This window comes from Solanum dulcamara, chromosome 1 (assembly GCF_947179165.1).
Source record: "Solanum dulcamara chromosome 1, daSolDulc1.2, whole genome shotgun sequence".
NCBI classification, from domain to species: domain Eukaryota; kingdom Viridiplantae; phylum Streptophyta; class Magnoliopsida; order Solanales; family Solanaceae; genus Solanum; species Solanum dulcamara.
Window position 1 is genome coordinate 84255139 of NC_077237.1, and position 12780 is coordinate 84267918.

Genomic DNA, 12780 nt, shown 5'->3' on the forward strand with positions numbered 1-12780 from the left:
AATAACCAAACGACTCCTATTTGAAGTTTGAGAATAATATATTTTATGATATTATTTAGTACTATTAAATGTTGAGAATAATTAAGTTTTAATGAAACCATTAGTTAGTAAATACTATTGAACGGTAATGACTTTCGATTTGCTTTCTCATGATATATTTTAGTATTTTGTCGTAACTTTTTCACTTTAGTTATTTCTTTTTTCGAACAATTTTGCTGTGTATTTTCTTGAGTCAAGGATCTATCAGAATCGATCTTTCTATCTCTCAAGATAGGGATAAAGTTTGAGTACGCACTATACTCTCTCCAAACCCCACTTATTATTGATAATGACTTCCGATTGAAAATAATCATTTTAGAAAAAACATTTTTTACAATTTACCATTTATCATTAAACATTAAAAAAAGATCTTGTTTTTATACTTATTCTTTTCCTGTTGGGTTTTTACTGCACCTGGAATAAAGTTAAATCAGACAAAGCAAAGTAACAATTGAGTAAAGGACAAGCTAAGTTGAACCCCGTGAAATGACAAGAGCAAAAGGAAAGGGACTAAAAACGACAAGTAGCCATCTTTAGAATTATAATATATATACACTATTAAAATTGAATAATATGAAATAAAAAAAAATGTCCATTCAATTTCTTGTACAATATTATAAAAAGAACAATTCGGTGCACTAAAGCTTCCACTATGCACAGGGTCTGAGAAAGGGCCTGACCACAAGGGTCTATTGTACACAGCCTTACCTTGCATTTCTACTAGAGGTTATTTCCAAGGCAGAAATGCAAGGTAAGGCCGCATACAATTGGGGCAGTTAGTAAATTTTGGTAGGCTTTTCGATTTCTTCAATTTGGATGTGTTGATTATTTATGGGTTGTTGTAATTGAAGCTTGTTTTGCTGGGATTTTGGTGGTGGAGGAGAAGTAATTGGTCCTCGCTGAAATCTAGCCTAACCAGTTCTGTTTTTGTCAAGTAAAGAAATGAACTTTTTGAATTTGTTTAAAGCACCATCAGCTACAACTTGATAATCTGCAGAAACAGAGGAATTAGACAAAGAAGAAGATGAAGACAAATCTTCATTGGGACAAATGAAGAAGAGGATCCACAGTTAGGGCTTTGACTTTGGGTTAAAAGGGACGGATTTTTTTGGTCAGATAATTGAGAGATATTAAAAGGGTGAATTTAATAAAAATGTCATGTGTCAATTAATGGGTTATGTGATAATTTCAAATGTCATTTTAATAAAAACAAAATAGGTTGGTCATCTCCGGTAAATCAAATAATGTTTAGAGGGGTATACGTACATATTCAAAAAGCTGGACGGCAAGGGCATGGATAGGCTAAACTTCAAATGGAGGATATAGCTAGATATTTTCGTAAAGTTTAGGGGCGTATATGACCTTTTTCCCTTTAAAAAAAAGGAAAAGGAGCTGATTATTTCTAGTAAGACAACTAACAGTTACAAGGGTATATATATACAAAAAGTTGGATGACGAGGATATGGATGAGCCAAACTTCAAATGAAGAGTATATCTAGACATTTTCGCAAAGTTTAGGAACATATATGATATATGACCCTTTTCCCTAATAAAATTAAAGAATAACATTCATATATATAATGTGTTTGGTTGTACGTATAGTCGATTTCAAATTTGTTTGAACATTAGGCATAGTTATTATTGTTGTATAGGGTATATATTCAATTTAATTTAGTGAAGTTTACATTTCCTTTTGAAAAGAAGCTAAAAATACTGCAAATTTGACCAAATTAAAGTTTAAAGACGTTAGATTCTACTACTATTTATTTAAACTTGTAATATTATCTATATCTATAATTTACCTATTGAAACTGTTTTTCCTTTTTTGGTTAAAAAGTTTTTAATATCTTCAAATCCATAAACGATTCAAGCTTTCCTTTCCTTAAAATAAAATTCTAAGATAAGAAATTATTTGGTTGATTATCCAACAACAACATATTCAGTATAATTTCACAAATAAATTTTCTAGAAAGAGTAGTACGTAGTAATCCAGATCTTACCTTTATCTTTGTAAGGTAAAGAGGATATTTTAAATAGACCTTCAACTATTTGGTTGATTACCCAACAAACAATAACAACATCAACATATATATTCAGTGTAATACCACAAATAAAATCAAAGGAGGATAAAATGTACCCAACCCTTATCCTAACCTTAGGAGATAGAGAAATCGTTCCCGATAGACCCTTGAGTTGATTACTCAATTAGCTATTTAAAAAAAGCAATAAAAAAGGATGGCTGAATTTATTTATTTATCCTCATTATTTCTCACTAATTAAAGAAATAGAAAAATCTCTGTAATATATCCCTTCTTAGTTTAGTCACTGTCTTGATAATGAAAAAACGAAAAATAAAAAGGGAAAATGTCGACAAAATCTACGTTACAACAGTACATAAATAGTGCTTAGTATCTTTTAGAAAGGAAAAATAAAAAGAAATTGAAATAGTTAAATAAAGAAAATATCTCTTTGAACGACCTCATGATCGGTTTATACTGAATTTCCTATCTTATTTAGATTCTACCATAATTATGTTTCAATTAAAAAATATTTTTGGTGAAAGAAACTATTCTATATATATTTAATAATTTTTGAAGATAAAGTTTTTGAACTTTTATAAAGAGAAGATCTTTTATTCTTATACGTGAATAAAATAACATTTATAGTGTAATTGTTAAAGAGATTTGTTTGGGGGAAATTATTCTATCTAAGATTTTATGCTTTTTATATTATTTTTTTCAGTATGTAGACCACTTGATAAAAATATATTAAATATTATATTTTTTATAATATAATTATTTTTTCTCGTATGATTTATCACCGTCTTATCATTTCAATTCAAACAAGTGGTATCAGAACTAATTGATAATGATTGAACGAGGTTGAACACATGTTCAAATTAAATTGCAACCAATTTGACAATAATGAAGATTTTTTTTTAAAACAAAAACATCCAAATTATTAAATCATGGCAAGGGCAGCAGTAATGAAGATTATACGAAGAGCAAATATCAAATTATTTTATCAGAAGATTAGGTCAAGGGGAGATTAGTGATGACACTAAAATATTTAATAAAAATAAATAATAAAATCACATAAAATAAATATTACAAATTAATAAGTCATAATGAACACAATCTAAAAATGTTAAGCCATGCTAAAATAAGTATGGCTAATAAATATTAATTAAATTACTAAACATTAAAAGAAAAAATGAAAATAAGTTAGCCTTTTATCTGTCAAAATCAATGCAAAACTAAAGAAGATATCCAATATTATTATCATTTCTGGTGTTGAATTGAATTCCTTTTGTTAACATTAATATTGATAGTTCTGATTTGGACTTTATTTGAGTTACTAACATCTATGAAATATAAAATAAAATTATGAAAAAGTTTTAAAATATTTATAAATTACATTAAATAAATATATATATTTTGATAAAATATCTTTAGTATATATAATATAAAATATCGGATAGCAGGAGCTTTAGTGCACCGGACTGCCCTTTGAAGGAAAGCCTTGGATTAACTGATAAAGTTGCTGCCATGTGACCAGGAGGTCACGGGTTCAAGCCTTGGAAACAGCCTCTAGCAGAAATGAAAGGTAAGGCTGCGTAGAATAACCTTTGTGGTCAGGCCCTTCCCCGGACCCCGCGCATAGTGGGATTTTTAGTGCACCGGACTGCCCTTTTTTTATAGTTTGATTTGATTTGACTTTTTCTTTTAGTTAAAATCAAACCAAATCAATTATAATAGATTTTTTTTAAGTACCAAACCATTAATCGATTTTATTTTTTTTTGAATTATCAATTTAACGCGGTTTATTAGTCTTTTTTATACCCTTACTACCAGTGGCGGATCCACCTTATGCCGAGGGGGTTCATCCGAACCCCTTCGGCGGAAAATTGTATTATTTATACAAGGTTAAAATAATTTTTTATGTATATAAAGTAGATGTCGAACCCCCTTCGACTAGCTCGTATGTCTAGTTATTTAGATTTTGAACCCCCTTATTTAAAATCCTGGGTCCGCCACTGCTTACTACAATTCACATACTACACAGATATTTACCACAAATTATTCATTTACAACAATCTCCTTAGATTATATTAAACAAATATTTATCATGAAGACCTTATTTTAAAATAAATTGTAAAAGAAAAAGAGTAATTAAGGTAAAATATAATCAGCATTTTACTCACACTCCAAATAGGTCATTTTCTATCAACTTGGGCCTTCTGTGTTCAGAATATACACGCAAAAATGGGAAACTTACATAAATATAATATATTAAGAAAATATTTATTATTTATAGTAATAATATTTTTTTTACTGAACACTTATAATATATTTATAATACAGTTTTAATATATATTAGCGAGCATAATTTATAAAATTCATATAATACTAGTTTTATTCATTGATAATATATTTATCACACAATTTAATACACTCATAATACATTGTGTCAATTTTTTACCGAATAAATATAATATATTTTAAAACACTTATAATACATTTATATTACATGCATAATTCACTTTTAATACATGACAAATATATCATAATATTACTATGTATTGCTATAAGTGGTAATAAATAAAAAAATATCGCTAAAATCAATAATTATTTATCAAAAAGTATTCTCCCTGATAATTTTTTCCGCAAAAATACAGCCCAAGCTATGCACATATAGTTCAACAGAGTTCAGCCCCAAGATTACCCATATACATGGTATACATTGTAGATTGTATAAATGGTCCTGTAGAGAATAATGAGTTGTGCTATTAGTTCATTAGCTAGTTTTAGATGTATAAATTGCATACTCTTGTATCGACATAAAATATTTCTTTTATTGATCCTAAAATATCTTTTACATAATTTCATATGCTTTTGACAAGTTCTAAATTTGGACAGATCTGTGTGACTTTCTTGCATGGACTTGGGCTTGACGATGGAAATTGATTTGGTGGAATGATATTACTGATAAATTGGCTTATATGTTAATGTCAATTCATTTCAAGATGCTATTCAAATATTAACTAAACTTAAAAAATGACTTGGATCTCGATTATCGAAATTAGTTTCATATTTGTTGATAAAATTGATGATGTGTTTAATGACTTATTTGAATTAGAAGTTCACAATGAACATGTTTTAGAGGAAAACAAAAGTTGTAGATCTGTAAAGGTGTGATATTCTTTGTTATGTCATCACTAGATGCATTATGTGAAATGGTTGTTTGTAGTTTATAAAGTATATTAATATCAAATATTGTGATAAACAAAAACTAAATTAATTAATAGATCAATTAAAAATCAGAAAGAACAAATTTTGTGATGGATCATTAATTATTTTAGCTAATTTGACATGTTGTTCCTATCATGAAAGAAAACTTAATCAATTGGAAAAATATATAATGACAAATAAAAATTTAGAATTTATAATAGTGTATAGTAAAATTTAGTAAAATCAAAGTGGTTACATATCCATGTGCTAGCTTACATTGTTACTGAACACACGTCAAGTCGTTTGACAGAGTGTATAAAAATAATGTTAAATAGAGTGTATTAATAATGTTTGTATTGGTTATATTTATATTAATTATGCATAGATTATTTCATATGCATTATTTGGTTTGGTGTATTAAAAAGGGAAAATTACGCGGTATGGCAAACCTTACTACTATATTACGCATTTAAGGTATAGTTTAAAAATAATTATGGCTCACAGCAAACATAGTTATCTATTTACGGAGTATGGCAAATCTCGTTTGCCAGATATATAAATATATATGTATATCAATTACCATTATACAATTTTTCTGACAAATATACATATACAATTCGACGGATATACATTTACAATCCGCCTCTCACTTGCCTCTCTCCTCCCTTTCTAGATCTCGCTCGCCTCTTTTCTCCCTCTCTCAATCTCGCTCGCCTTTCTCCTCCTCTCTCTCAATCTATCTTATCAGATATACAAATACATATATATATATATATATCAGTTATATATATATAATTTTTTGACAAAATATACATATACAATTCGCCTCTCGCTCGCCTCTCTCCTCCCTTTCTCGATCTCGCTCGCCTCTCTCCTCCTCTCTCTCAATCTATCTTGTCAGATATACAAATATATATATATATATATATATATATATATATATATATCAGTTACATATATATAATTTTTTGACAGAATATACATATACAATTCGCCTCTCGCTCGCCTCTCTCCTCCTCTCTCTCAATCTCGCTTGCCAGATATACAAATACATATATATACTAGTGTTTGTATATTTCGGTATACAAATAATTTGTGGGTATAGCATTTGTATAATTCGCTACAATATTTGTATAACGGCAAATTTTATGTTTGCCATTATAAGTAATTAGGAAAATTATACCCATATGGAGTAATTATACTTAAAAAGTTTGCCATATCTGAAAATTCTCCAATTAAAAATACCTTATATTGCATAAAACTATTTATTTACAAAGATATCCTCAACAATTATGGTGGAAAAGATGTAAAAGGAATTTTGATGGAGTAATTGAGTCTTTAAGAATGCTAATGCATGTATTAAATCCCCTTGCATTACTAACACATAAAAATTCATGGTATTAGTAATATACACCTTAATACACAATAGTGTATAACTAATGTCATACATAGCATACAAAAATGTACCAAATAAGGTATTACTAATACACAGAGTTAATGCAAACATTATTTTTGCTAATACATTTTACCAAACGACCCCTAAGTCCACTAGGTACTTACTATATTTTATCAGTAAAAAATACTCCCTCCGTCTAATTTACTTGTCCACTATATTATTTTGGGATGTCCAACAATACATGTTCAGTTTACAAAACCAATGAATATTTTATCTTGATGTGTCTATTTTACCCTTGCTATAAAATATTATTCATTTTTCAATGTTTGAATGACTTGTATTTAATAAGGGTGATTTTGTAAAATTACCCCTATCATTATGGTCCTGATCGAACAAGAGATTCCGACAACTCAGGGAACCGATAGAAATAGATGGGTCGGATACTGGAATCTTCCCACTACTTCTTAATCTCTGTATCAAGTCAATAGTGAACAACTATTGTTGGACAAAGGGGTATAAGGTAACTCTATTCATCAAAGTTGGACAAATGAAGAAATCACCTAATATTTTTATTTTTGTTAAAATTTAAATACAAAATATCATAATTTTCAATCGCCTTCGTTAACCGCTAGACACCACCCTTAGATGCTCGAACTATTATGTTAGTCTTACTTATTGCAAGTTTTAAGTATGAAAATATCTAATTTTCGGGTCGAGGTATCTCGCTGGCTAACTTTACTAGATAGTAATAAGTTATTCAAATAACTTGAAACATTTCAAAATAAACCACGTCGAAACGGTTATTAACAAATAAATACCAATGGATAAAATGTATATCTTCTTGTCAAATTAAATGTGAGGGTCGGAATTAGAGTCGTAAATAAATTTTTCACTAAACTTCCTTACGCCTCTCAACTTCGCCCCTGATCGAGGGTCCTTGTTGAAAAACCTCCCTTAACTCTCAATACACTTTTTTATTATATATAATCATGCGTCCCCCCAAAAGTTAAAGGTTTAAATCGAAACCTCTAATCTTAATATATGCACTGATAATATAAAAAATAAAATTTTACTCAATTAAATGACCTACAACATAAAAGGTAAGTACAAATAATTTTTTGTAATATAACAATGATTCATTGATCGATTTAAAATGGTAACTATCAATGTCTAATATAAGCACCAACTAGTAACTTATTTAAAATGATATATTTTATAAGAGTTTAAATTTTATACATCGCTAATATTTGCAATCTTTAACACCATCAGATGATCATTCAGAAGAACATCTATAAATAAGCCTTCTTAAAATGTGGGAACTAAAATTCTAAAAATGAGATATATTATCTTGTACAAGTAAAAATGACGTGAAGAGTCGATTTTGGATCTGTTATTGATTAAAATCAAATCCAAACCAATTTAATCGATTTATAAAATAATAAAACCAAATCGAATCCAAATAAAATTAGTTTCTTTAATCAGTTTTAATTTTTACCCAAATCGTGAAAGTATGAGTATCAAGATTCAAGTGACTTATACAATTCTATATTTGCTTAGGGATTTTGAATTAGCATGACTTCCACCTATTTCTTAGGCAATGCAAATGTAACAAACTTCTTCAACAATGCAATCTCTGTGAAATTTAATTCCCTTTTCTCTTTTTACATCTCTGAACACATTGTTATTCAAAATGAAAGAAAATGAATTTAGTGATAGAAATATTAACAGGGACATTATTTCACATTCGAGTAACCGAAGATATAAGTGTTGCAGATTTGAAAAGAGAAATAAGCAATCAAGAAAAACTTCCGGAGAATCGTTTGATTCTCATGTTGGATACTGGTGATGGAGATTCGATCATGTTCAATGACGATGAAATTCCCCTTGCGGAGTATGGAGTAAAAGATGGATCTCATTTTTACTTGTTTTTTAAGCTTCCGAATAATAATAATAACAATAATAATGGTGATGGTGATAATGTCAGTATCGTCAATCCCGAGACTCCGGTTTCTCAAGGCCATTCTGTTGCTTCTGCTGCAAAATGGATAGAGGCAGATTCAGAATTTTAAGTCACAGAGTAATAGTACCTTTTTTTCGGTCAATAAGTGTTGCAGATTCAGTTAGCTGAATGATTTTGATGTCTTTTGGTCTATGTTGTGTTAACCAAATAACCAGAGTCGTATTCAGGATTTAAGATTTGTAGGTTTAACTTTTGAGTTTTTAACATTTAATGAATTTTTTAAAACGTTATGGATTCATATATTTACTATTTGTTGCAAAAAAAACTTTATAAATGTTTACACTAATATATGCATATCGAAAGTACTAGGTTCAAATGAAGCTCTCATACTAGAACTCTGCATCTAACGCGAATATAGTATTAAACTCGCAAAAGTTACGTACGCGAGAAACCAAATGTTGGACTATTACTAATTCCAATATAACTTACGAGAGAATCAATATGTTAGTACTTTATAAGAATAAATTGTATATCAGCTCTACATGGAAATGAGTATCTAAAACCAAAAAATGTAGTAGGTATCGAGTGGAATTGTCCAGCGCACGTATGCACCGTCATTTAAAATAAAAGTACCTATAGATCTGAACCATCTGGGAATGCATCCAAAGCATCTTGTTTGCCATTAACATAGTCTCAACAACTGCTTTCATTCTATAAAGCTTATCTGGATGGTAATTGATATGAACTACAACTGGCTTCAATTTCTTCAAATTCGAATCTTTTCGTATGATTTTAAAAAGGACCTTGCTATTCATGAACAGGTAGAAATCCATTACTCTCCAAGAAGCATACAGCCCAATGTACCCGGGATGTGATGGAAAGGCTAACTCTTCATTGAAAATAGCTTGGACATAATAATTTGGCTCCTTAGTGAGCCTGTCAGCAACGCAATCCAAGAGCTCAATTACAGGAATCGTTGGACAGATATATAAGAAACCAGAATTATAAGCCCATATCCTCATTGTATGTGCGTATCGATCCCAACTCATATCAGGTTCATCAGAAACGTCGTTGTAACCATAAGCTGTCATATTGTTGTGACCATTTGGACTATAAATGATCAAAAGGATTTTGTAGATAGACAATGTCGACATCAGAAAGCAGGACGCTGTAGCCAAGCTGCAAGAACTCTCTCAGAATTCGAAACTTTAATCCTGACATGGCTTGGTTACCTCCACTTTTGCCAATTAAATCGACAGTCTCATCAGGATCTCTCTTGTAAACATGGACCCCGTTTTCATTACAGAAATCCAAAATGCCATCATCCAATGCAACGACCAGATAATTTGGAATACCTACCCTTTTTACGCTGGTGAACCAGATTTCCAGCATGGATTTCACATTTGAATTGGCTAGTACAACTATGACTTCTTTCCCAACTGCAACCTCTGCCAATATCTTAGCTTGTCTGGGGTTCACTGACTCGTCTGGCAGAACAGGACGGTTAGATCTCGTACTCTTTAACTTTGCCAAATGGTGGAGTTTTTTTAGGTTCACCTAGCAATACAAGTTGCTCCTGTGCACGGCCTTGTTCCTGCTCAGCTATCTGAAGCTTTTCATTTGGCTCTTTAACCTGATTCTGCAACTCTGCATTCTTCTCGGACAACCTCCTAATGTATAGTCTCAACATGTTCATCCACTCCGTGGATTCATACGACCATGACTCGACCTGTGATTTAGATCTCAAAAGTTAAAAGGTACATACATACAGAAGATTCAACTTTGATCAAATGACATTTTGGCTGTTATACGAAATGTCACATGTAGAAAAGATACTATTAATGAGTGTTTATTGTCATACTAGGGAAGCTTGGAGTAACTGGTAAAGTTATTGTCATGTGACTAGGAGGTCACGGGTTCAAGCTTTGGAAACAGCCTTTGGCAGATATGCAAGATAAGGTTGCGTACAATAGACCCTTGTGGTCGGGCCCTTCTCCGAATCCTGCGCATAGTGGGAGCTTTAGTGCATCGGGCTGCCTTTATTGTCATACTTGAATTATATGTAGCATATGAATATACACAGACCCATGTAGTCCGGCACTTTCTCAGACCCCACACATAGTGAGAGCTTAGTGCACAGAGCCACCCATATTAATATAAACATAGTGCCTAAACATCTAAATCAATCTTGTGAAGTGAAATATGATGGGAGGTCTTTAACGCAAAAGTCAATCTTCCAAGACTATCACTAAAATGGACAGCTCGGAACATAAATCATCTCACCTTCAAATAGGGGGCCAATGAAGGGTCACACTCTAATGTGGTATAATGTAAGCAATCTATTCTAACACAAGCATTACTGGTTGATTTTATTTTTCGAAACCATGATCTATAAGGTGATATGGAAACAACTTTACCATTGCTAGAGACAACATCGTCACCAAAATCTCCTCAAATCTTAAACTAGAAACTCCTTAATTATATATCAAAGTATGAATCAATCAATCAACTAGACCTCAATCTTAAACTAGTCAAATTCAATTATATGTATCTTTAATATCTAATCCACTCTACTCGGAATTTCACTACAATACTCAATGATCTGTCTCTTATTAAGAACAAAATTTCTCTAAAGCATGAATAAAAAAAAAAGTAAAAAAATTCCAATCCCATTTGTAACTATGCATCCCATATCCCACCTCAACAACAGCAAAAAGGAGCTAAAAATAAGCATCTGATGTAAAATAAGTACTCCCTCCGACCTCTATCTAAGTTGATGTGACACCATTTAGATTTCGAGAGTCTAAAGTTTTAACCGTGAATTTGGATATGAAATCATTAACAACGTACGAAAAATATTATAAGTTATAATAATTGATAATTTAAAAGGAATCTTATTAATTCGGTTTGTTGGCTACCTCAACTTTCATCTTATTGACGAGGGTTCGATTTTCACCTAGTAATCTCATCTGCTTTCCCCTTCCCCTACCCTATGTAATAAAAACTAATAATTTAAATTATTTAAAAAGTATATAAAAAGATAATGGTAAAAAAAAAAGGATTGTTTGACTCTCGAAAAATACCACATAAATTAAGACAAAGAGTAAGATCTTGAGCCATGTAAGAACAAAAAATCTTCGCTCGATGATTATTTAGTTTTTCCTGTTACCTTGTTTCAAAGCTAGCATCCCTACTTTTTCTATGAGTTCTAACCGGGAATTCATCTTCAGAGCTAAGTCCAAAGGAGGCAGGTTGGAATGTACGGGCGTAGATTAGTGTCTCGTCTAGCCTTTGAAGGCCGCCGGCTACTCCGCTGTACACTATTTTTTCCTTCACACTTGGCCACTCCGGCTTCTTTTTTTTTTTTTTTTTTGCTACGAAATTAACCTGTTTGGTGTGATTTGTTACCTAAAAACACCATCATTGCTTATTCGCGTTATTCAATATATTTTTTTCCATGTTTCATTGGTTTAAAAATTATAAGTTTCTTAAATTGAAAAAAATAAATTTTTCTTACTGAACTCGAAAAAATAAATTTCATAAGTACTATTGCACACTCATTGTTCGCTTGATACACCAACACACATTATCTCTTCGTCCTCATCCCCACTAGCCCGCATCTACCTCTCATAATCTTTATCTAAATTATATATTATTTTTCTAAAAAATAATCTTCTTCTTCATTTCGAACACACCAAAAAACTCAAATAGATGGTTGGTTTAAAAAATAAAAAAATAATGCCTCTTTCATTTCAGTTTCTATGATATTTTTATTTTATCGTTGGTCAACCTAATTTAATAAACCAAACTGAATTAGATCAATGGTAGGTATTTAAAAATTATATAAAAAGTAGTATGAATTACAATTTTCTTATGATAATATGATGAAAAATATTTCAAAATATTATTTAAAATTAATATAATATGAATCTCAAAAAACGAAAAATGTGCCAGAGAGATAGAGTAACAAACTTCCTCCTCCTTAATCTATCAAATTGTGTATAATTAAAAAATTAGTTCCAATTTATACAAGATCAAGGGTAAGAATCGTCCGTAAAATTACCTAGTTTTTTGGACACGTTTGATAGGTAACTTATTATATATTTTCTTATAAATCAAAGAAATGTAGTATTAGGAAAAAACCATTCACTTAT

General features: G+C 30.5%; 1 protein-coding gene and 1 pseudogene across 1 annotated transcript; one reads left to right on the forward strand and one right to left on the reverse strand.

Annotated features, from left to right (window-relative positions):
* Positions 1-8366: 8366 nt before the first annotated feature.
* On the forward strand, positions 8367-8772 carry LOC129890045 (uncharacterized). Its single transcript, XM_055965551.1, has one exon. The coding sequence runs from the start codon at positions 8367-8369 to the stop codon at positions 8733-8735; it is 369 nt and encodes a 122-aa protein (XP_055821526.1). The 3' UTR covers positions 8736-8772.
* A 487-nt stretch (positions 8773-9259) lies between these two features.
* On the reverse strand, positions 9260-10675 carry LOC129895116 (arabinosyltransferase RRA2-like; annotated as a pseudogene).
* Positions 10676-12780: the final 2105 nt, after the last annotated feature.

Bases quoted from the DNA above. Each gene is read 5' to 3' on its own strand.
- LOC129890045 (XM_055965551.1), top strand. From the start codon at position 8,367: ATGAATTTAGTGATAGAAATATTAACAGGGACATTATTTCACATTCGA.